Consider the following 24693-nt stretch of genomic DNA (forward strand, 5'->3'; position numbering starts at 1 on the left):
CGCCCCCTTAATTCCACCCTCTACCTCGCCCATGGCTATAGGAATTTATGAAGTAAAATGTTGACAGGACAGACACACAGAAGAACAATTTATTTTAATATATTATAGGTATATATCCATTATAATAGGCGCTCGTGTATTACTGTGTCAATGTCTAAGATCTCAGGTCCAAATATAGAACTGCCAGGATCCATGGAGACAGACCTCAGTACCTTCAGTGAGAGAATGGGAAAAATGGAGAAACACGGCTGCATTAAGAATTCACTTGGTTTTATTTTTGAAAAGTTCGAACACCCAAGGGAAAATAATTTAAAATTTTGAAATTACAATTGTATATGCTTTCAAAGCCAAGATGCAAGTTGAAGCTGCAGTAATATAATAATCAGCCCTGAATGCACACTTCCCTTCTGTTGTTCTTAATGCTTATTCTCGTGTACTCAACTCCCAAGAAAGTCCATATTCGGCCTCCAAACATTGGCCAACTACAACTTGCTGGAAGTACACCTATAGGCCTAAATGTACTTTCCCTGAGGATCTGCATTTTGTTGTTATTGTTACTTCTGATGCCGAACAGCCAGGTGACAGAAATAGTTACGCACATGTACAGATATAGCTATTAACATTCATTGGTGTCAGTCACTCACTTAACTGATCTGGTGGTGTGCTTTTCCTAATGCAGCCATTGGCTAGATTAGAAGCTCCCATGGACTGGATGTGGCCCACAGGCCGAAGTCTGTCTCCACTGCTAGGGTGATTCTAATTAGACAGATAGCAAGATGATTACTTGGGTTCTGTGCGGATAGTTTGACGGTTTAGGCTGGTTGAATTTAATGAGTAGGTCTGTTGACTGAACTGCCTTCAAGTGGACAAGGAATATATTGGGTGCTTGAATGGTATGGAATTTAGTCCATTTGTGACAGAAATCTGGATGCTTTCGCTTAAATTGTCTCTCAAATTACCTTTACTCTTTCATTCTTAATAAGATAATAATTATTTTGGCACAAAGTAAACTGAACACAACAAAGTAAAACTGTCGAAAAATTCCACTTTCACTGATCATTAATTTAAAAGAAAAATCAACTGTCGATTCTTGAACCTTATTTGCAATCTGACCTATGAGAAGCGAATTGGCTTGCAAAGCATGCTTAAGTTGAATCAGGAGGATGAATCCTCTAACTTATTATCTCACCATCATGGTGAAGGTTAAGTGGTTGGAACCATAATAAAAAGTGGACTTCATTTTGCTTTTAATTTCAAAAAAACTTCTGCATATTGCGGCATAAAGGTGATAGATGTTAACTTTAAATATCTGAGGCGGTTAAAATGAACGTATTGCCTCGATTTCGATTTATTTTCCAATGCCAGCCGATTTACCTGCCAAAGGCATTTCTTTAGAGAGATTGAAGGAATGATTATCTCGTTCATATGGGGAAGGGAACGTGGTCAGAGTTAGAAAGGTGCTGCTACAGAGAGGAAGTCAGGCATGAGTTTTGGGTCTTCTGAACCTGATGTATTATTAATGGGCGGCGAATGTGGACAAGGTGCGGAGCTGGGTCAGAGGGGTTGATTCCCAGTGGGTCAGACTGGAGGAGAGTTTGTGTAGGGGGTCGTGATTGAAGGCTCTAGCAACAGCGCCGCTCCCGATGGCCCCGGGAAAATATTCAGGGAGTCGGGTAATAATAGCTTCATTGAGAATTTGGAGGCAGTTTCACCAACACTTCAGGTTGGGGGCAGGGTCAAGGGAAATGCCGATTCGGGAGAACCACAGATTTGAGCCAGGGAAGTGGGACGGAAATTTTTGGAAATGGGAGGAGAAGGGGGATTAGGCCACTAAAAGATTTGTTTCTTGGGGTCGGTTTGCAGGAGTGAAAGAGCTGGGAGCGAAGTATGGGCTGGAGCAGGGGGAAATGTTTAGATACATGCAGGTTCGAGATTTTTCCAGGAAGGAGATACAGAGTTTCCCGGTGGAGCCAGCCTCCAAATTGCTGGAGGAGGTGCTGACAACAGGGGGACCGGAGAAGGGGGTAGTGTCGGTGGTTTACGGGGCTATTTTGGAAGAGGAGAAGGCACCACTGGAAGGGATCAAAGCAAAGCGGGAGGAAGAGTTGGGAGAGGGGTTCTGGTGTGAGGTGGCCCGGAGAGTGAACACCTCCACCTCGTGCACGAGGTTTGGGCCCATACAGCTGGTGTATATATAGAGAACACCTTACAAGGACGAGGATGGGACGGCTCTTTGAGGAGGTAGAACATGTCTGTGAACTGGAACCGGGCCCTCGGGAGGCTGTATTCGGGTTGTCGGACCAGCTGGGATTGGAAACGGGTGCGGAGGCAAATATTGTAGCCTTTGCCTCGTTGATCACCCAAAGGTGGATCCTGTTGGGATGGAGAGCAACCTCTTCACCCTGTGCCCTGGCGTGGCGGAAGGTTAAGTTTGAACTGAGGGGAAGTTTGGAGGGGTTCTACAATTCATAAATACATGATAAATAGTGTGCTAAATTAAAACCTACCTTGTTATTTCTGATGTCCGGATGTGGAGGAGAATCAAATTCCACAATGGTATGCACAATGTCATGAGTAAGGTTGCTCAGATGGAGTCTTGGGTTAGCCACCACAGTTTTCGAACTTGCAGTGCAGGCAAATAGAAGGGGTATTGATGCAAGTTGCACCAAAGGACTAGTGGTCTGTTTCACCGAATGCTCCTAAATACAAAACATCAATAGACATGTTTGAAATTCTGTATATTTTAAAATTTATCTTTAATTGTGAATATGCCAATATCAATGGGTCATTAAAAATTCTTCCCAAATTTGACATAGTCCCAGTCCCTGAAACTTCTCATTAGTCATACTTGTATGCTTCTCCCCCCCCCCCCCACCCCCCCACCCCGCAAAGTGGAGGGAGTGTAAAATCGAATGGACAAGACTCCTCCCGGGATCCTGCCCGGCCTGACCCAGACACAATTTTACAGTTGGGCAGCAAGGTCTTGGACAAGAAGTCTGCCCATGCCTCATTCAGGCTCTCAAGTGACCACTGAAGGGCCATGTCCTGTTCACCCTCAATGTTTAGACTCGGGGCTTCATCTGATCTCATCGGCCACTGTTAGTTGGGAAGGGGTTGGCGGGGGCCACAATCAGAAGACCCCTTCAGATTTAGGGCACCATCTCCTCAAGGACCTGGTGTCTGGCCTTCCCTCAACTCCAAGATCGACCCTCCTCCTGACACCCCAGGGAATCCCCTACCCTCCCAATCTGATTAGATGACAGCTCTCGAAGGCGGGACTCTGATGAATGGCAGATGTAAGTCCCACCTTCTGCCAATCAACGCTCAATTCAGTGTAAAATGTCAGCAGGCCTGCCAGAGTCGGAACGGAATGCATTGAAAGCTCGCCATCACCCAAATTTATTTGAGAACCAAAATCAGTCATGGCCATCTCAAATGGTGGAGTAGATTCTAAAGGCTGGAATGACCTACTTGTGCTAATAAAGTTCTTATCCTTCAATAATGAGATATGCAATTTTACATTCAAGAAAACATCAATTTTTCATCGCTAGTTTGGTATGGAGCAAGTATTGCATCAAAGAACAATACAGCACAGGTACAGGCCCTCCGGCCCTACAAGTCTGCTCCAATCATGATGCATGTCTAAACTGAAACTTTCTGCACTTCCGGGGCCCTTATCCCTCTATTCACATTTTATTCTTGTATTCATCTTGATGCCTCTTAAATGCCGCTATTGTATCTGCTTTCACCACCTCACCTGGCAGCGAGTTCCAGGCACTCACCACACTGTGTAAAAAAACTTGCCACGCACATCTCTAAACTTCCTCCCTTGCACCTTAAACCTACGTCCCCTAGTAATTGACTTTTCTATCCTGGGAAAAAGCACCTGACTAACCACTCTGCCCATGCAAACCTTTATCAAGTCGTCCCTCAACCTCCGTTGTTCCAGTGAAAACTATCCAAGTCTATTCAACCTCTCCACATAGCTAATACCCTCTAGACCAGGCAACATCCTGGTAAACCTCTTCTGCACCATCTCCATAGCATCCATATCTATCTGGTAGTGTGACGACCAGAATTTTACGTAATATTCCAAATGTAGCCTAACCAAGGTTTTGTGCAGCTGCATCACGACTCGCCAGTTTTTATACTCAATTCCCTGTCTGATGAAGGCAAGCATACAGTATGCCTTCTTGACTGCCTTATCCACCTACAATGCCACTTCGAGTGATATGAGGACCTGCATGCCCAGATATCTCTGCCTGAAAATACTCCCAAGGATTTGACCATTTACTGCATAATTCCTACCTGTATTAGACCTTCCAAAATGCATTACCTCACATTTGTCTGGATTAAACTCAATCTGCGATTTCTCCACCCAATTCTCCAACCGGTCTATATCCTGCTGTGCCATCTGCCATCTTCTTCAATATCTGCAATTCCACCAATCTTTGTGTCGTCCGCAAACTTACTAATCAGACCAGTCACATTTTCTTTCAAATGACTTATAGATACTACGAACAACCAAGGTCCCAACAGTGATCCCTGCAGAGCACCATGAGTCACAGCCTTCCATTGAGAAAATCACCCTTCCACCAGAATATCTGACCCAGAATATCTGCACACCCTCATGTCTTCCATGACAATGCCAGTTCTGTATCGATCCTGCCAGCTCATCTCTGATCCCTTGTGACTTCACCTTTTGTACCAGACTGCCGTGATGGACCTTGTCAAAGGCTTTACTGAAGTCCTTGTAGACAACATCTACTGCCCTTCCTTCATCAATCATCTTCATCACTTCCTCAAAAAACTCAATCAAGTTAGTAAGACACGACTTCCCTTTCACAAAACCATGCTGCTTATCGCCAATAAGTCCATTTGTTTCCAAATGTGACTAAATCCTATCCCGAAAAATTTTTCCCAATAATTTCCCTACCACTGACGTAAGGCTAACTGGCCTATAATTTCCTAGATTATCCCTTCTACCCTTCTTAAACAAAAGGGACAAACAACATTGACTATTCTCCAGTCCTCTGAGACCTTACCTGTAGCCAATGCTGATACAAATATTTCTGTCAGGGACCCAGCAATTCCCTCCCATGCCTCCCTCAATATTCTCATATAATTTACAGTATAGAAGGAGGTCATTCGGCCCATCGATTCTGCACCGGCCCATGAAAAGAGCACCCTACTTAAGCCCACACCTCTACTCCATCACCGTGAACTCAGAAACCAGATGTGGGGTGAATCAAACAGTCCCTGGGAACTATCCACCTTAATTAATTTTAAGATGCCCAACACCAGCTCCTTTTTTTACATTTACATGACCCAGAATTGAATCTAACAAAACTGATTACAGCGTAATCAAAATGTTAACTGTCTGGTACACTAAATGTGACACAATTCATGCCCAGTTGTACATTTCTTCAAATTTGGTCATTATGTATTTTTGCAATGACTAGTTAAAATTATGTAACGTAGCAAGTCCCAATAAAAGAAAGAAAATTATCAAGAATTTTGAGGTTTTAAAACCTGCCCAAAAACCAAATGCACAGATGCTCCAATACGTCACATCATGAAAAAGAAGAATTTGCTTACAATTCTCTATATTGCTAGTTTTGGTACAGAATAAGAAAGTGCCAACAGATAACGAACCACACAGGAAGGGAGCAATCGAAAATTAGTTAAACTCTAGTTTCACTTAAACAAAGACACTGCACGGAGGCATGAGAACATACTTTATCATGCAATAAAAATTACCTGTTGCGATTCCTGTAAAAGAAGAATCAACTCCATCCTAACAGATGCCAGGCCTCCGCCATGAGATCCATGAAGACTACAATAGCTAAGAAACATCCTCAGAAGGGGCTGGTTTTGCAGAAGCCATTGTCTCCTACGCTGCAAATATTCTTGCTGATGAAATGACTTTTTTTGGTCAATGACTCCATTTTCTGCTTGCTCATGGTTAGGTACTTCATCCCATATACCTTCCAAACTATCTTTCATAGCTTCCAGATCAACATTGTAATTACATGTTTTCTGTAAGGCTATAATTTCTCTCTCAAGCCAGTTGTACAATTGGTAGCGGAGTTTGCCACCATCAACCTCATATCCAGTAGACAGGGTACGCAGCTCTGTTGTAAGTATCTTCAAGCAAGCCCCAAATTTTAGTTGTGCTGCTATGACATCTTCCGATGGACTTAAAAAATCAGCAGCAGAGCTGGAGAAATTACAGCAGCGTTCTCCTTCCACCTTCTCGGCATTAGAACAAGATGGATTTATGTCCTTCATTGACAGGCCATTCTCTTCCTCTTCATCTTCTTTATCACTATCCCATTTTAATTCCAGTGGTTGTTCTTCAACAGTTAGAGAAGATTGACTCCAATCAAAACTAAGAGATGAACTAGATTGTCCATTTGACAGCCAATCAAACGAGGCTTTAGATTCCACACCATTTATTATTGGTGAGGAGCAATCACAATCCAAAACTTTACGTTTAGATTCTTCTAATGAAGAATTAACAGTCAAATAAGAACTTATTTTATGTTGTAAAGTCTTTGGCTTTATGGTGACTGCTGGCATCTTGGACAAGACTTCAAGGGCTAGCATTGGACAGCCAGCTTTAAAATGTGCATTTGCAGTTGTAAAGAACAATCTTCTTTCAGCTAAGCTTATCTTATCTGCCAACCCACTTTCCACAGTTAGTCCCATATGTGACACTGTCTTCTCTGAAGAAGCAAAATGTCTTCGCAACAAAAGAGGATGGGTTCTCAAATAGTTGTAGAAATTAAATACCCCAGGGTTGCATGAAGTAGACTTGATGCATTCTGAAAAGAGATTTCAAAATATTGCCAGATATTAAATTATTTCATCATGATTTCGTACAACAGTGACTCCACTTCAAAAGCATTTTGAAAGGTCTGGTGGTTGTGAAAATCACAATATAAATGCAAGTCTTTGTCTATGAATAAAGTGTAACACTTAAAACCAAGAGCTAGCTCGAATGTTTTAATTGATGCTAACATGTTCGATAAAATGTACAGAGGACAAGGTAGTAAACATAACGTAGCTTTACAAAGCCTGGATTACTCAACACCTGAATTGAGGCGAGCTGTTTTGGACACCAAACATTAGGAAGGATATAACTGCCCTTGCAGTGTAGGCTTACCAAAATTACCTGGGTCAAATTACGAGGGAAGATTATACAAGCTCAGGTTGTATTTTCTTGGAATGTAAAAGATTAATGGTGATTTGATCAAAATTTTCAAGATGTTAAAGGAACATCTCGGGTTAATACAGAAAAAACGACTTCCGGCGGCGGCGATGATGTACTAAGCTGAGCATTTGGGAGCTCCCGATTTAAACGGACTTTTCGGCTCTTTTTAGAGCCCAAAACGGAGTTTCTTCTACGTCTCCCGGAGGGAGAAGGTGTTGTGATCAACTTTCTCCACATTTAATGCATCGGACTCGGAGTGGAATGCGGAAAAAAACGGCAGCAGCTCCACAGAAAAAAACGGGGGAAGGATTTAAAAATGGCGGCCGGCGGAGCACCAGTGGAGTGGAGGCTGTGGGTGCGGGAGCAGCAAGCTGCTCTCCTGCGCTGTTTTGCAGATTTTAAGGCTGAGCTCTCTGCAGGAAACAAACAAAAAGCTTTTGGAGATCCAGACGACCCAGGGTGCTGCCATCCAGGCGTTGCAGGAGCAGGCCGCTGACGAAAGGAGGAGGCCGTGGTCCTCGTGAGTAAGGTGGAGGGGCACAAGCTACTCCATAAGAAGTGGCAAGACCGCTTCGAGGAGCTTGATCTCCGCAGAGGCGGAAGAATCGGAGGATCTTGGTCCTTGCAGAGGGTCTGGAGGGGTCGGATCTGACAACCTACGTGGCCAGGATGCTGAACACGTTGGTGGGGGCAGAGTCTTTCAGTCTGCCCCTGGAGCTGGAGGGAGCACACAGAGTACTGGCCAGGAGGCCCAAGGGGTATGAACCCCCGCGTGCGGTGCTGGTGAGGTTCCACCGGTTCAGCGATCGGGAGTGTGTGCTGCGCTGGGCCGAGGGTAAAGAGCAGCAATTGGGAGAATGCGGTAGTACGGATCTACCAGGATTGGAGTGCGGAGGTGGCTAAGTGGCGGTCGGGTTTAATCGGACGAAGGAGGTGCTCCATAAGAAGAAAATAAAATTCGGAATGTTGCAGCCTGCACGCTTGTGGGTAACTTATTTGGAGCGGCATTACTATTTTGATTCCCCGGAGGAGGCGTGGGCCTTTGTGCAGACGGAAAAGCTGGACTCAAACTAGGGGTTAGGGGTTGCGGGGTCGGTTGTAATATTTTATTGCTGGTTTCTGCTGTTGCTGTGTTTTTTCTGTACTTTTGTAATTTTGATATGGCTATTTATTTGGGTTTTGTTCTGTTTTCTGTTGGGGGGCATGGTTTGAATTTTGTATTTTGCGGGGGGGGGGGGGGTTGGGGGTTTGTTGTATTCTGTATGGGGTTGGAGGTATGGGATGGGGCTGGTATTTGGGAGCTGCGTCAGTAGGGTGTGGTGTGGCAGTGCAAAAGCGCGGGAGGAATACCGGATTGCTGCTGGCAGGGTCAGGAAGGAGCTGATGTGGGCCGGGGGGACAGAGGTGAGGTGCTGTCGCTGTGGGGACTGGGTCGGGCAGGGGGTGCTGGCCTGGGGCGGGCAGTCGACGGGCTATGGTTAGTCGGCGGGGGAGGGGGGCGAGGTGCCCTCTGATCCGGTTGGTCACCTGGAATGTGAGAGGACTGAATGGGCTGGTGAAGTGGTCAAGGGTACTTGATCATCTGAGGGGGCTAAAGGCTGATGTGGCAATGCTTCAGGGGACCCACCTGAAGGTGGCGGACCAGGTCTGTCTGAGGAAGGGGTGGGTGGGGCAGGTTTACCACTCCGGGTTCGATGTGAAGAACCGGGGGGTGGCAATTCTGGTGGGGAAAAATGTGTCGTTTGAGGCATCTGAGGTGGTGGCGGATAAGGGGCGTAGGTTTGTTATGGTAAGGGGCAGGCTACAGGGAGAGAAGGTGGTACTTGTTAATGTGTATGCCCCGACTTCCGGTTGCGGCTATGACTAGCTAAGCCGCACATTTGGAAGCTCCTGCAACAAAGGTGTTTTTGGGCCAATTGGAGGGCCCCAACGGCGCTGAAAAAACGAATCCCGGTGGGGGAAGGTCCCCTGAGGAGAACTAGACCGATTTTATGGTCGGTACCCGGAGCGGAGCGGCAAGAAAAACGGCAGCAGCTCCCCAAAAAAAGCGGGGGAAGAAAATCAAAATGGCGGCCGGCGGTGCACCGGAGGAGTGGAAGAAATGGGCGGAGGAGCAGCAGGCCGCTCTCCTCCGTTTTTTCACGGAGATGAAAGTGGAACTCTTAGAGTCCATGAACGCGACGGCCACCAGGTTGGTGGGAGCCCAGGCGATCCAAGAGGCGTCGATTAAAGATCTGCAGCAGGAGATGGCCGCGAGGGAGGAGGAGGCCACAGTCATCGGGGCAAAGGTGGAGGCGCACGAGGCACTCCACACGAAGTGGCAGAGCCGCTTCGAGGAGCTGGACACTCGGATGAGGAGGAAAAATTTGAGGATCCTGGGCCTGGAAGAAGGCCTGGAGGGGTCGGATCTCCCGGGATATGTGGCGGAGATGTTGAGCTCCCTGATGGGGGAAGGGGCCGGTCCGGCGCCCCTGGAACTGGAAGAGGCATACCGGGTCATGGCCAGGAGGCCTAGGGCAAACGAGCCCCCGAGGGCGGTGCTGGTGCGGTTCCAGCGGCTAAGTGACCGAGAGAAAGTCCTGAGGTGGGCTAAAAGGGAGAAAAGCAGCAAGTGGCAGAACTCGACGGTAAGGGTGTACCAGGACTGGAGTGCGGAGGTGGCAAAGCGGCGGGCCCGGTACAACCGGACAAAGGCGGTGCTACACGCGAAAAAGATCAAATTTGGAATGTTGCAACCGGCGCGCTTGTGGGTCACCTACAAGGACCAACATCATTATTTCGAGTCCCCAGAGGAGGCCTGGACCTTTGTACAAGAGGAAAAGTTGGACACGAACTAAAACCTGGGAGCACCGGCGGTCGTAGCCGCCGGGGGACTCTTGATTGTGCAAGTGGCCCTTTTCTTTTTCAGGCCAGGTCGGAACTGGGTAACAGTTTCGTGGAGTGTTTGGGGTGTTTTTTCTCGAACGGTTGACTTTTCTGAATATTTTGAAGGTTTCGAGTTGTTGGGTGTTTCTGTATATTTGTACTGTTGAAATCTCTAGTGTGGGTCGTTGGCTTCTTATGGGGTGTTTTTTCCCGTTTCCAATTTCCCTTAGTTATTTACCCCTCCTACCCTTTTTCTTTGGGTGCTTGGGGGGGTTTTTTGGTTCCTTTTTTTTCTTTTCGGGTTATGGTTATCTGCGGTTATTTATACTGTTTGATGGAGGGTGATGGTTGGGCACGCGGTTAGTTGATAGTTAGTTAATTATTTTGTTATTTAAGTATGTAGTTAAGTATTTATGTATGTAGTTGCCATTGGGTATTTGTATTTATAGCGTTAAGTTGGGGAGACGGGACGGGGGGGAGCGGGTTGATTATGCGGGTCTTTCTCGGGGGTTTTAAGGGGATCTTTCACGGGCGCAGATGGGGTGAACCGGGAGGAGTCGGAATGTGGCAGGAGCAGCCGGGTCAGCGGAGACCAGCTGACTCTCGGGAGTACGATGTGGGGTACATCGCGGCTAGGAGGGGTCCTAGCCGGGGGGGGGGGGGGGGGGGGGGGGGGGAAGGGGAGGGGACTGGGGGGGGACACCGGGTTGCTGCTAGAAAGACCAGGGACGAGAAGGGGAGAGCCGGGGGGGGTGGGGGGGGGGGGGGGGCCATCGCTATGGGAAGCGGGTCAGAAAAGAAGGGATGACCCGGGGCGAGCAAGGGACAAGACATGGCTAATCGACAGGGAGTAGGGACGGGTCGCTCTGCGACCCGATTGATCACGTGGAACGTAAGGGGGCTGAATGGGCCGGTCAAAAGATCAAGGGTCTTCTCACACCTGAAGGGACTGAAGGCTGATGTAGCAATGCTGCAGGAGACTCATTTGAGGGTAGCAGATCAGGTCCGCCTGAGAAGGGGGTGGGTGGGACAGGTGTTCCACTCAGGCTTGGATATCAAGAACCGGGGGGTGGCGATTTTGGTGGGAAAGAGAGTGTCGTTTGTGGCGGCAGAGGTGGTGGCAGACAAGGAGGGCAGGTACGTGATGGTGAGGGGTAGGCTGCAGGGAGAGAGTGTGGTACTGGTAAATGTGTATGCCCCGAACTGGGACGACGCGGGTTTTATGAGGCGCCTGCTGGGCCTCATCCCGGGACTGGAGGCAGGGGGCCTGATCATGGGAGGGGACTTTAATACGGTGTTAGACCCTGGGCTGGATAGATCGAGTTCCAGGACGAACAGGAGGCCGGCAGCGGCAGAGGTGTTAAGGGGGTTCATGGAGCAGATGGGAGGGGTAGACCCATGGAGATTTGGTAGGCCTAGGGCGAGGGAGTATTCTTTTTTCTCCCACGTCCACAGAGTGTACTCTAGGATCGATTTTTTCGTATTGAACAGGGGGCTGATACCGAGAGTGCAGGACACGGAGTACTCGGCCATTGCGATATCGGACCATGCACCACATTGGGTGGACGTGGACATGGGGGAGGCGCGGGACCAACGCCCGTTGTGGCGCCTGGATGTAGGGCTGTTGGCGGACGAAGAGGTGTGCAGAAGGGTGAGAACGGGCATTGAGAACTATCTGGGTACGAATGACACAGGTGAGGTGCAGGTGGGGACGGTCTGGGAGGCCTTGAAAGCAGTGATTAGAGGAGAGCTGATCTCCATAAGGGCACACAGAGAGAGGAAGGAGAGGCAGGAAAGGGAGAGGCTGGTGGGGGAGCTCCTAGAAGTAGATAGGAAATATGCGGCGGCGCCAGAGGAGGGGCTATTAAGGGAGCGGCGTAGCTTGCAGGCCAGGTTCGACCTACTGACCACTAGGAAGGCGGAAATGCAGTGGAGAAGGGCGCAGGGTGCGGCGTATGAGTACGGGGAAAAGGCGAGCAGGATGCTGGCACACCAGCTTCGTAAGCGAGATGCAGCCAGAGAGATTGGGGGAGTGAGAGAGAGGGGTGGGGATGTAGTGCAGAAGGGGCAAGAGGTGAATAGGGTCTTTAGGGACTTCTATAGGGAATTGTATAGGTCTGAACCGCCGAAGAGGAGAGGGGGAATGAAGAACTTTCTCGACAAATTGGGGTTCCCAAAGGTACAGGAGGAGCTGGTGGAAGGGTTGGGGGCGCCGATAGAGCTGCAGGAGCTAATTAAAGGGATAGGCCAGATGCAGGCGGGGAAGGCGCCGGGGCCGGATGGGTTCCCGGTGGAGTTTTACAGGAAATTTGTGGACTTGGTGGGCCCAGTGCTGGTGCGAGCCTTCAATGAGGCGCGCGAGGGGGGGGTTCTGCCTCCAACAATGTCGCAGGCCCTGATCTCCTTGATTTTGAAGCGGGACAAGGACCCGGTCCAGTGCGGGTCCTACAGGCCTATCTCCCTCTTAAATGTAGATGCCAAGCTGTTAGCAAAGGTCCTGGCAACCAGGATAGAGGACTGTGTGCCAGGGGTAGTCCATGAAGACCAGACGGGGTTCGTGAAGGGACGCCAACTTAACACAAATGTTCGGAGATTGTTAAATGTGATTATGATGCCAGCAGTGGAAGGGGAGGCGGAGATAGTGGTAGCGCTGGACGCGGAGAAGGCATTTGACAGGGTGGAGTGGGAATACTTGTGGGAGACGTTGGAAAGGTTTGGGTTTGGGGAGGGATTTATCAAGTGGGTAAAACTGCTCTATTCAGCTCCGATGGCAAGTGTGGTAACAAACGGGAGGAGGTCAGAATATTTTGGGCTCCATCGAGGTACCAGGCAGGGATGTCCCCTATCTCCCTTACTCTTTGCATTAGCGATTGAGCCGTTGGCGATGGCACTGAGGGGTTCAGGGGGGTGGAGAGGACTGACAAGGGGAGGGGAGGAACATCGGGTCTCGCTCTATGCGGATGATTTGTTGTTGTATGTGGCAGACCCGGAGGGGGGAATGCCGGAGGTAATGGGGATACTAGCGGAGTTCGGGGACTTTTCGGGATATAAATTAAATCTGGGGAAAAGTGAGGTCTTTGTAATACACCCGGGAGACCAAGGGGAGGGAATTGGGAGGCTCCCCTTCAAAAGAGCAGTTAAAAGTTTTAGGTATTTGGGGGTGCAGGTGGCAAAGAACTGGGGGACCCTACACAAGTTGAACTTTTCCAGACTGGTGGAGCAGATGGAGGAGGAGTTTAAGAGGTGGGACATGGTGCCGCTGTCGCTAGCAGGGAGGGTGCAGTCAGTTAAAATGACGGTCCTCCCGAGGTTCTTGTTTTTGTTCCAGTGTCTGCCCATCTTCCTCCCCAGGGCCTTTTTCAAGAAGGTAACGAGTAGTATCATGGGGTATGTGTGGGCACATGGCACCCCGAGAGTTAGAAGGGTCTTTTTGGAGCGGAGTAGGGATAGTGGAGGGCTGGCGTTACCCAACCTTTCAGGATATTACTGGGCGGCAAATACATCGATGGTACGAAAGTGGATGATGGAAGGGGAGGGGGCAGCCTGGAAGCGCATGGAGAGGGCGTCCTGCGGCAACATAAGCTTAGGGGCACTGGTAACGGCACCATGGCCGCTCCCTCCCACGAGGTATACCACGAGCCCGGTGGTGGCGGCCACCCTCAAGATCTGGGGGCAGTGGAGGCGACACAGGGGGGAAGTGGGAGGTCTGATAGGGGCACCACTAAGAGGGAACCACAGATTTGCGCCGGGAAACACAGGAGGGGGATTCCAGAGCTGGCAGAGGGCGGGTATTAGTCAACTGAGGGACTTGTTTATAGAGGGGAGGTTTGCGAGCCTGGGAGAGCTGGAGGAGAAATTTGGGCTCCCCCCGGGGAACACGTTCAGGTACCTCCAAGTGAAGGCATTTGCCAGACGACAGGTAGCGGGGTTCCCCGCGCTCCCCGACAGGGGGGTGAGTGATAGGGTGCTATCAGGGGTCTGGGTCGGGGAGGGGAAGATCTCGGACATCTATAAGATTATGCAGGAGGTGGAGGAGGTACCAGTAGAGGAGCTGAAAGATAAGTGGGAGTTAGAGCTGGGGGAACAGATAGAGGACGGGACATGGGCAGACGCCCTGGAGAGGGTTAACTCGTCGTCGTCATGTGCGCGACTAAGTCTCATTCAATTTAAGGTACTGCATAGAGCCCACATGACGGGGACAAGGATGAGTCGGTTTTTCGGGGGTGAAGACAGGTGTATTAGATGTTCGGGAAGCCCTGCGAATCATGCACATATGTTTTGGGCATGTCCGGCACTGGAGGAGTTCTGGAAGGGGGTGGCAGGGACGGTGTCGAGAGTGGTGGGGTCCAGGGTCAAGCCAGGATGGGGACTTGCGATCTTCGGGGTTGGGGTGGAACCGGGGGTACAGGAGGCGAGGGAGGCTGGAATATTAGCCTTTGCGTCCTTGGTGGCTCGGAGGAGGATCCTGATTCAGTGGAGGGACGAAAGGCCTCCGAGTGTTAACACCTGGTTAAACGACATGGCAAACTTTATCCAATTGGAAAGGATCAAATTCGCCCTGAGAGGGTCGGTGCAGGGGTTTTCCAGGCGATGGCAACCCTTCCTAGACCTCTTGGATCAGAGATAGAAACTGAGGCCATGACAGCAGCAACCCGGGAGGGGAGGGGAGGGCGGGAGGGGGGGAGGGGGGGGGGGGGGAGGGGGGAAAACGACGAAGGAAGTACGGTAGCGGCGGTGGCACGGGCAAGGCCTGCCCGAGGACGCTGCTAGAAATGATAAGTTGGTCTGACTGTCGGTTCGCCGGCGGGGGGGGGGGGGGGGGGATGCGCGGGTAGGGGGGGGGGGGGGGATTCTTTTTCTCTTTCTTGTTAAGTAGGGGGGTTTGACTTTGTGTTGTTATAATTTAAATGTAAATGTAGGGGGGGTTAAAATGTTTGTATTTTGAAAAATTCAATAAAAATTATTTAAAAAAAAAAAAAAAAAATGTGTATGCCCCAAATTGGGATGATGCGGGCTTTATGAGGCGTATGCTGGGACGTGTCCCGGATCTAGAGGCGGGAGGTCTGATTATGGGTGGGGACTTCAATACGGTGTTGGATCCTTCACTGGATCGGTCCAGTTCAAGGACGGGTAGGAGGCAGGCGGCGGCCAAGGTGCTGAGGGGGTTTATGGACCAGATGGGAGGGGTGGATCCATGGAGGTTTGTGAAGCCGAGGGCACGGGAGTATTCCTTTTTCTCCCATGTACATAGGGTTTATTCTCGGACAGACTTCTTTGTGGTGAGTAGGGGACTGATTCAGAGAGTGGAGGAGGCCGAGTATTCGGCCATTGCAATCTCTGACCACGCTCCGCATTGGATGGATTTGGAGATGGGGGAGGTGCGGGACCAGCGCCCGTTGTGGCGGTTGGATGTGGGGTTGTTGGCGGAGGAGGAGGTGTGCAGGAGGGTCCGGGCAAGTATTGAGGGGTACCTCGAGGCAAATGATACGGGGGAGGTCCGGGTGGGGATGGTCTGGGAAGCCCTGAAGGCAGTGATTCGTGGGGAGCTGATATCCATCCGGGCACGGAGTGAGAGGGATAGACTGGAGGGGAAGATCCTGGAGGTATATAGGAGGTACGCGGATCACCAGAGGAGGGATTGTTGGGGGAGAGGCGCAGCCTACAGGCTAAATTTGATTTGTTGACCACTAGAAAGGCGGAGGCACAGTGGAGGAAGGTACAAGGGGCTGTGTATGACCATGGTGAAAAGGCGAGTAGGATGCTGGCTCATCAGCTCCGCAAGCGGGATGCGGCTAGAGAAATTGCTGGAGTGAGAGATAAGCGTGGGAATGTGGTGCGGAAGGGGGTAGAGGTGAATGAGGTCTTCAAGGACTGTTACTGGGAACTGTACAGGTCGGAGCCAACGGTACAGGAGGGGAATGGAGAGTTTTCTCGACGGGCTATCTTTCCTGAAGGTGCAGGAGGAGCAGGTGGAGGGGTTGGGGGCACCGATCGAGCTGCAGGAGTTCGTTGAGGGGATTGGGCAGATGCAGTCAGGGAAGGCGCCGGATCAGTTCCATGTGGAGTTTTATAAAAAGTTCGTGGACGACCCTGTGGGAGGCGCTAAAGGCAGTAGTGCGGGGGGAGCTGATTTCAATTGGGGCCCACAGAGCCAAGGCAGACCGGGCAGAGATGGATAGATTGGTCAGGGAAATGGGTCGGATAGATGAAGAGCACGCGGAGTCCCCGGGGGAGGTTTTACTCAGGGAGAGGCAGAGACTACAGGCGGAACTGGGGGCTCTATCCACGAGCAGGGCCGTGGAACAGCTTAGGAAGGCGAGGGAAGTGGTGTACGAGCATGGGGAAAAGGCTAGCAGACTCAGGAGGAGGGAGGCGGCCAGGGAAATAGGTAGAGTAAGAGACGGGGGGGGGGGCAAAGTGGAGGACCCGGCAGAATTGAATAAGGTATTCCGGGACTTCTATCGTAAGCTGTATACTTCGGAGCCGCCGGAAGAACCGGAGGGAATGAAAAGGTTTCTGGACGGGTTAACATTCCCAACAATAGGTGGGGGGCGAGTGGAAGAGCTGGGGGCCCCGATTAGAGTAGAGGAGGTATTGGGGGGCCTTAAGGCCATGCAGTCGGGGAAGTCCCCGGGGCCGGATGGATACCCAGTAGAGTTTTATAGGAAGTTCTCGGAGCTGGTGGGCCCGGTCTTGGCGAGGGTTTTTAATGAGGCAAGGGACAGAGGGACTCTGCCGCCAACAATGTCACAAGCCACCATATCACTGATATTGAAGCGAGGTAAAGACCCGGAGGCGTTCGGGTCCTACAGGCCAATCTCCCTGATTAATGTAGACGCCAAGCTCCTGGCAAAGGTACTGGCGGGTAGAAGGGAGGACTGTGTACCGGAGGTGATTGGGGAGGATCAAACGGGGTTTGTGAAAGGTAGGCAGCTGGCGGCCAACCTGAGAAGATTACTTAATGTGATAATGATGCCCCCAGTGAGTAGGGAGGTGGAGGTAGTGGTGGCAATGGACGCCGAGAAGGCCTTTGACCGGGTGGAGTGGGACTATCTATGGGAGGTGCTCGGACGGTTTGGGTTCGGGGAGGGATTGGTGGATTGGATCAAACTATTATATCAGGCCCCGAGGGCCAGCGTCAGGACCAACAGAGAAGTGTCGGAGTATTTTAGGTTGTACCGAGGGACCAGACAGGGCTGCCCGCTCTCCCCGCTGCTGTTTGCGCTGGCCATAGAGCCGCTGGCGATTGCGCTGAGAGCCGCAGAGGGTTGGAAGGGGATGGTGAGGGGCGGGGTTGAACATAGGGTTTCTCTTTATGCAGACGACCTGCTCCTGTATGTGTCCGGCCCAGTGGCCGGGATGGGAACTATACTGGGAATGCTGAGGAAGTTCGGCCAGTTCTCAGGATACAAATTAAATACGGTCAAGAGTGAAATGTTTGTGGTCCAGGCAAGGGGCCAGGAGAACAGATTGAGAGGGCTACCGTTTAGGCTGGTTGAGGAAAATTTCGGGTATTTGGGAATCCAGGTGGCACGAGACTGGGGCAGGCTGCATAAGTTAAATTTGGCCAGGGTGGTGGAGCAAATGAAGGGAGAGTTTCGGAGATGGGATGCACTCCCGCTGTCGCTGGCAGGGAGGGTGCAGACTGTAAAGATGACAATCCTCCCTCGATTTTTGTTTATTTTTCAGTGCCTCCCGATCTTTATCCCACAGTCCTTCTTCAAAAGAGTTAACGGGCTGATCATGAGCTTTGTCTGGGCGGGAAAATCCCCGCGGGTGAAGAAGGCGATGTTGGAGAGGAACCGTAGCGAGGGAGGGCTGGCTTTGCCGAGTCCGATCAATTATTACTGGGCGGCCAACATCGCTATGATAAGGAAGTGGATGGTGGGTACGGGGTCTATTTGGGAGCGGGTGGAGGCGGCTTCGTGCAGGGGCTCCAGCTTGGCAGCCCTGGTCACGGCTCCTCTACCGCTGCCGCCGGCCAAGTACACTACCAGCCCGGTAGTGGTGGCGACCCTGCGGATATGGGGCCAGTGGAGGAGGCATGTGGGGGAGATGGGGGTGTCTGTCTGGGCGCCAATCTGCGACAACCATCGGTTTGCCCCCGGGAGTATGGATGGGGGGTTCCGAGTATGGCGGCGGGCGGGGGCGGGAAGGGTGGGTGATATGTTCCTGGAAGGGAGCTTTGCGAGTTTGAGGAGCTCGGAGGAGAAATTTGGGTTGGTAAGGGGAAATGACTTTAGATACCTACAGTTGCGGGACTTTGTTCGTAGACAGGTCCCATCTTTCCCACGCCTCCCGCCAATGGGGATCCTCAACAGAATAGTCTCTAGGAGGGAAGAAGGGGAGGGTAGAGTCTCGGGTATATATAAGGTGCTCATGAGGGAGGAAGGGTCTCAGACAGAGGAACTGAAACTTAAATGGGAGGAGGAGCTAGGCGGGGAAATGGAGGATGGGTTGTGGGCAGAGGCCCTGAGTAGGGTAAATTCGACCGCGACATGTGCTAGGCTCGGGCTGATTCAATTTAAGGTCGTTCACTGGGCCCATATGACGGTGGCTCGGATGAGCGAATTCTTCGGGGTAGAGGACAAATGTGCTAGGTGCGCGGGAGGACCAGCGAACCACGTGCACGTTTTGGGCATGCCCTAAGCTGAGGGGGTACTGGGATGGATTTGCGGGGGTCATGTCCCGGGTGCTAAAAACAAGGGTGGTGATGAGTCCAGGGGTGGCAATTTTTGGGGTTTCAGAGGACCCGGGGGTCCAGGGGGAGAAAGAGGCCAATGTTTTGGCCTTTGCTTCCCTGATAGCCCAGCGACGAATACTATTGGCGTGGAGGGACTCAAAGCCCCCGAAGACTGAGTTGTGGCTTGCGGACATGTCGAGTTTCCTGGGTATGGAGAAAATTAAGTTCGCCTTGAGGGGATCTGTGCAGGGGTTCGCCCGGAGGTGGCAACCATTTATTGACTTCTTTGCGGGAGAGTGAGCGTCAGCAGGGGGTGGGGGTAGAGTAGAGTAGGAGGGAAAATATGGCGGGTAGTACCGGTGGGAGAGGAGCGGGCTTGTGCAATATGTTATGATTGAAGTATTGAAATTACATGGATGTTTGCACATTTTTGCCTTTTTTGCTTTCTTTCTGATGATGTCTGTAACTGTTTATAAAGACAAAAACTACCTCAATAAAATTGTTTATTAAAAAAAATGTTTGTGGACCTAGTGGGCCCCCTAGGTTTGTGCGGACACTTAATGAGGCATGGGAGGAGGGGGACTTTGCCCCTGACGATGTCACGGGCGCTGATCTCGTTAATCTTAAAGAGGGACAAGGACCCCCAGCAGTGTGGTTCGTACAGGCCCATATCTCTCCTTAATGTGGATGCCAAGGTGCTGGCAAAGATCCTGGCCACCACGATAGAGGACTGTGTGCCAGGGGTTGTACACGAGGACCAAACAGGTTTTGTTAAGGGAAGGCAGCTGAACATGAATGTGCGGAGGTTGTTGAATGTCATCATGATGCCGGCGATTGAAGGGGAGGCTGAGATAGTGGTGGAGCTGGATGCGGAGAAGGCCTTCGATAGAGTGGAGTGGGGGTACTTATGGGAGGTGTTGGGGAAGTTTGGATTTGGTGAAGGGTTTATTAGATGGGTGAGGCTACTGTATGAGGCCCCGATGGCGTGTGTGGCCACGAATGGGAGGAGGTCGGAGTACTTCGGTCTTTACCGAGGGACCAGGCAGGGTTGCCCCCTGTCCCCCTTGTTGTTTGCATTGGCAATCGAACCGTTGGCGATGGCGTTGAGGGATTCAGGAAGGTGGAGGGGTTTGGTGCGGGGTGGGGAGGAACATAGGGTGTCGTTGTATGCCGATGACCTGCTACTGTATGTGGCGGACCCAGTGGGAGGGATGCCGGGTGTGATGGAGCTGCTAGCTAAGTTTGGGACCTTTTCAGGCTATAAACTAAATCTAGGCAAGAGTGAGGTGTTTGTGCTGCACCCTGGGGACCAGGAGGTGGGAATTGGTAGGCTCCCGCTTAAGAGGGCAGGGGAGAGTTTTAGGTACCTGGGGGTGCAGGTGGTCAGGGACTGGGGGACTCTTCACAAGCGTAATTTCACCAGGCTTGTGGATCAGATGGAGGAGGAGTTCAAAAGGTGGGACATGTTGCCATTGTCGTTGGCGGGGAGGATGCAGTCCGTCAAAATGACGGTGCTTCCGAGGTTCTTGCTCCTCTTTCAGTGCCTGCCCATCTTCGTCCCCAGGGCCTTCTTTAGGAGGGTGACTAGAAGTATTTTGTGCTTTGTGTGGGCGCATGGGACTCCGAGAGTGAAGAGGGTTTACCTGGAGCGAGGGAGGGATAGAGGCGGGCTGGCGCTGCCCAACCTTTTGGGGTACTATTGGGTGGCCAAGACCCAGCGTGCAAAATTGACGCGGCGCCACTCCTAGCCTCCTGGGGGTGGGAGAATAGAGGGTGAGGAGCGGCCTCCGATGCTGGAGTGAAACACTCCGGTTTTAACTCCGGCGTCGGCACTTAGTCTCCCGTTGGGAGAATTGCGCCCACCATTTCTCTTATGTTTATTTGCTTAAGAGTTAGGCACAAAATCTGTAATGTAATTTTTTTTGTCAAATGGTAACAAGTCGCCAAAAGTAACAAAAAATCTCAAGGAATGGGACTCCATACTTGTCAAAAGTTACTTTCCAGTGTTACAGAGGTAATATGCCTCTGTGCCGAAAATTTCAGTGCAGGAACTTCACGTCCTTCAAATACATTTAAATGGAAACTCTAATTGTGACATTCCATCTGCTTATGAACAATTTCTGGCTAATAAACTTTGAATTGTTGTGTTTAATTATGCCTGCTTGTTTGCCTCGAGTTGCATAAATATCGGTGAACCTTGTTAGCCTAATGGTTACTTCATAGCAAAAAGATGGCCTAATATTGCCAGTTTTTTCTGGATGCCAGCAGCACAAGAACCATTCTGTCTCAGGGCATTCCATGTAGGAACTTTGTAACTTCAAAGCAGCACTAAATTTACATGGTCACAGTCTCCCAACCAGCAGCACCATAAATGCACCATCAGCTTACTATAATCATGATGACCTTCAATTCTGTTCACAAACTATTTATGCAATGTCTTTAGGAAAGTTAACAAAATACTTGTGTTGAAGGTGAACTACTATTTTAAGTGCAAAAATAAGGGGAGTACACCAGAATACAAATTTATGATTTGTTTTTAAAAACTTAATTTCTCAAATATTACCTGATACTGCACTGGAATCATCATTTTCCTTCATCCCCTGCTCCAACAGTGTGTTCAAAGAGTTGGAGTAATCTTCCAATATCCAATATGCCATACTCCGCAAAACAGGGTCAGAATTTCTAAGGGAAAGGTTAAAATCTTTGCTCTTTGTATCAAAGCCCAGTATCCTTCTGATGAGTATTGACTTGTAGGTGGATGACACTTCAAACTCCGATTCATATAATCGTGCTATTACAAGTGCTAACTGAACATCATGAAGTCTTTCAAGGCAAACCTTTCAAAAAAACAGAAAAGGCTTCATTACCAAGTGGCAAACATCGAGTTTTGTCAAGTTCAGATAAGATGTTTTAAAATCAATTGTGAAATACTGACGTTAAATCTCACAAGGTTTCACTCAGCATTGCTTGGCAATGACCTGTGCAGGTCTTTTGTTCAGGTGAAAATTTCTAATTATGATTTGCATGGAAAATATTGTTTCTGCAATGAGTATTAGAAACAATTTTGGATTTTCAAACTTTAATAGAATGCACATTTTAATATTTTGTGAATTATAAAGTGATTTAGATGATTTTCAATACCAGACAGGTGGTTTTGCATAACATATTCTGTACCATATAAATGGGGAATGAATCTTGAAATTGGCTTTAATGCATAGCGCTCAATATAATTATAAAACTTTAATAACTTCATAAGAACTTAGCATTTTCATTCTATAAATATGGTGCAAAAACGATAAGGTTCTTCAGAGCGAAAGAGAAGATAGATTGCACTTAGAGAAATTGAATAGGGAAGTAGTCATTTATCACGTGCATGATATTAAAATTCTCATCAAGAAATAGGAACAGAAGTAGGCCATTCAGCCCCTCGAACCTGATCCACCATTCAAAAGGATCATGGCTGATCAGAAATTCCTCACATCAACTTTCATGCCCTTTCCTTGTAACCCTTGATTCCCTTACTGATCAAGAATCTATCTATCTCAGCCTTAAATATACACAAGGACTCAGCCCCCACAGCTCTCCGTAACAAGGAGTTCCAAAGACTCAAAGACTCTCAAGCCTCAGAGAAGAAATTCCTCCTCATATCAGTCTTCCTCATAAAATGGGGCTGGTTTAGCTCACAAGGCTAAATCGCTGGTTTTTAAAGCAGACCAAGCAGGCCAGCAGCACGGTTCGATTCCCGTACCAGCCTCCCCGGACAGGCGCCGGAATGTGGCGACTAGGGGCTTTTCACAGTAACTTCATTGAAGCCTACTCGTGACAATAAGCGATTTTTATTTTCATTTTTAACCTGGCACTCCTTTATTCTGAGACCATGCCCTCTGGCCCTGGACTCTCCCATGAGGGGAAACATCCTCTCGGCATTTATCCTGTCAAGCCCCTTCAGAGTCCTATATGTTTTAATGAGATCACCTCTCATTCTTCTAAATTCCAAAGAGTAGAGTCCAAACCTGTTTAGCCTTCGATCATAAGACAATCCCACCATACCGGGGATCATGCCAGTGAATCTTTCCTGAACCGTCTCCAATTAAATAACATCTTTCCTTAAATAAAGGGACCAAAACTGCTCACATTTCTCCAGATGTGGTCTCTCAATATGTTGTACAGTTTCAGCAAGACTTCCCTACTCTTATATACCAACCGCCTTGAAATAAGGGCAAACATTCCATAAGCCTTCCTGATTACCTGCTGCACCTCAGTGCTAGCTTTCTGTGTTTCATGCACAAGTATTATTGGAGAGGATTCTTCGAGACAGGATTTACTCCCACTTGGAAATAAATGGTCATATTAGCGAAAGGCAACATGGTTTTGTGAAAGGAAGGTCATGTCTCACTAACTTGATTTGAGTTTGAGGAAGTGACGAAGATGATTGATGTGGGTAGGGCAATGGATGTTGTCTACACGGACCTTAGTAAGGCCTTTGACAAGGTCCCTCATGGCAGACTCGTACAGAAGGTGAAGTCGCACGCGATCAGAGGTGACCTGGCAAGATGCACACAGAACTGGCTCGGTCATAGAAGATATAGGGTAGCAGTGGAAGGGTGCGATTCTGAATGGAGGGATGGAACTAGTGGCGTTCCTCAGAGATCAATGCTAGGACCCTTGCTGAGGAAAATGTAACTGGTTTGATCAGCAGGTTTGCAGACGACACAAAGGTTGCTGGAATTGTGGATAGCGATGAGGACCGTCAGAGGATACAGCAGGATATAGATCAGTTGGAAAACTTGGGCGGAGAGATGGCATATGGAGTTTAATCCGGACAAATGCGAGGTAATACATTTTGGAAGGTCTAATACAGTTGGGAACAATACAGTAAATGGCAGAACCCTTAAGAGTATTGATAGACAGAGGGATCTGGTTATGCAGGTACACAGGTCACTGAAAGTGGCAACGCAGGTCGAGAAGGTAGTCAAAAATGCTACGGTATGCTTGCCTTCATCAGCCGGGGCATTGAGTTTAAAAATTGGCAAGACATGTTGCAGCTTTATAGAACCTTAGTTAGGCCATACTTGGAACAAAGTGCTCAAATCTGGTCGCCACACTACCAGAAGATGTGGAGGCTTTGGTGAGGGTACAGAAAAGATTTACCAGGATGTTGCCTGATATGGAAGGCATTAGCTAGGAGGAGAGGTTGGAGAAACTTGGTTTAGTCTCACTGGAACGATGGAGGTTGACAGACGACTTGATAGAAGTTTACAATGTTGAGGGGCATGAACAGAGTGGATAGTCAGAAGCTTCTTCCCAGGGCGGAAGAGTCAATTACTAGGGGGCATAGGTTTAAGTTGTAAGGGGCAAGGTTTAAAGGAGATGTACAAGGCAAGTGTTTTTACAGAGAGGGTGGTGGGAGTCTGGAACTCGCTGCCAGGGGAGATAGTAGAAGCAGATACGATAGTGACTTTTTTTAAAATTTAAAGTACCCAATTTATTTTTTCCAAATATGGGGCAATTTAGCGTGGCCAATCCACCTACCCTGCATATCTTGGGGTTGTGGGGGCGAAAACCCATGCAAACAGTGGGAGAATGTACAAACTCCATACGGAAAATGACCCAGAGCCGGGATCAAAACTGGGACCTCGGCGCCGTGAGGCAGCAATGCTAACCACTGTGCCACCGTGCTGCCCCTGATAGTGACTTTTAAGGGGCGTCTTGACAAACACGTGAATAGGATGGGAATAGAGGGATATGATCCTCAGAAGGGTAGGGGGTTTTATTTCAGACGGGCCGCTTGGTTGGTGCAGGCATGGAGGGCTGAAGGGTCTGTTCCTGTGCTGTAATTTTCTGTTCTTTGTTCTAAGTATCTCAGAGTCCCTTTGTGTTGCAGCTTTCTGCAGTTTTTCTCCATTTAAATACTGTTCTTTTGTTGTTC

At 49.5% G+C, this 24693-nt stretch overlaps 1 protein-coding gene across 1 annotated transcript in view; it reads right to left on the reverse strand.

The window, feature by feature from the left end:
* The window catches only part of LOC119970433 (dmX-like protein 1), a 332281-nt gene that overhangs the window by 127280 nt on the left and 180308 nt on the right, over window positions 1–24693 (reverse strand). The window contains 3 exon segments of the mRNA XM_038805043.1: window positions 2508–2699; window positions 5761–6827; window positions 21328–21601. Coding sequence (XP_038660971.1) covers window positions 2508–2699; window positions 5761–6827; window positions 21328–21601 — 1533 coding nt within the window.

This window comes from Scyliorhinus canicula, chromosome 8 (assembly GCF_902713615.1).
Source record: "Scyliorhinus canicula chromosome 8, sScyCan1.1, whole genome shotgun sequence".
NCBI lineage: Eukaryota > Metazoa > Chordata > Chondrichthyes > Carcharhiniformes > Scyliorhinidae > Scyliorhinus > Scyliorhinus canicula.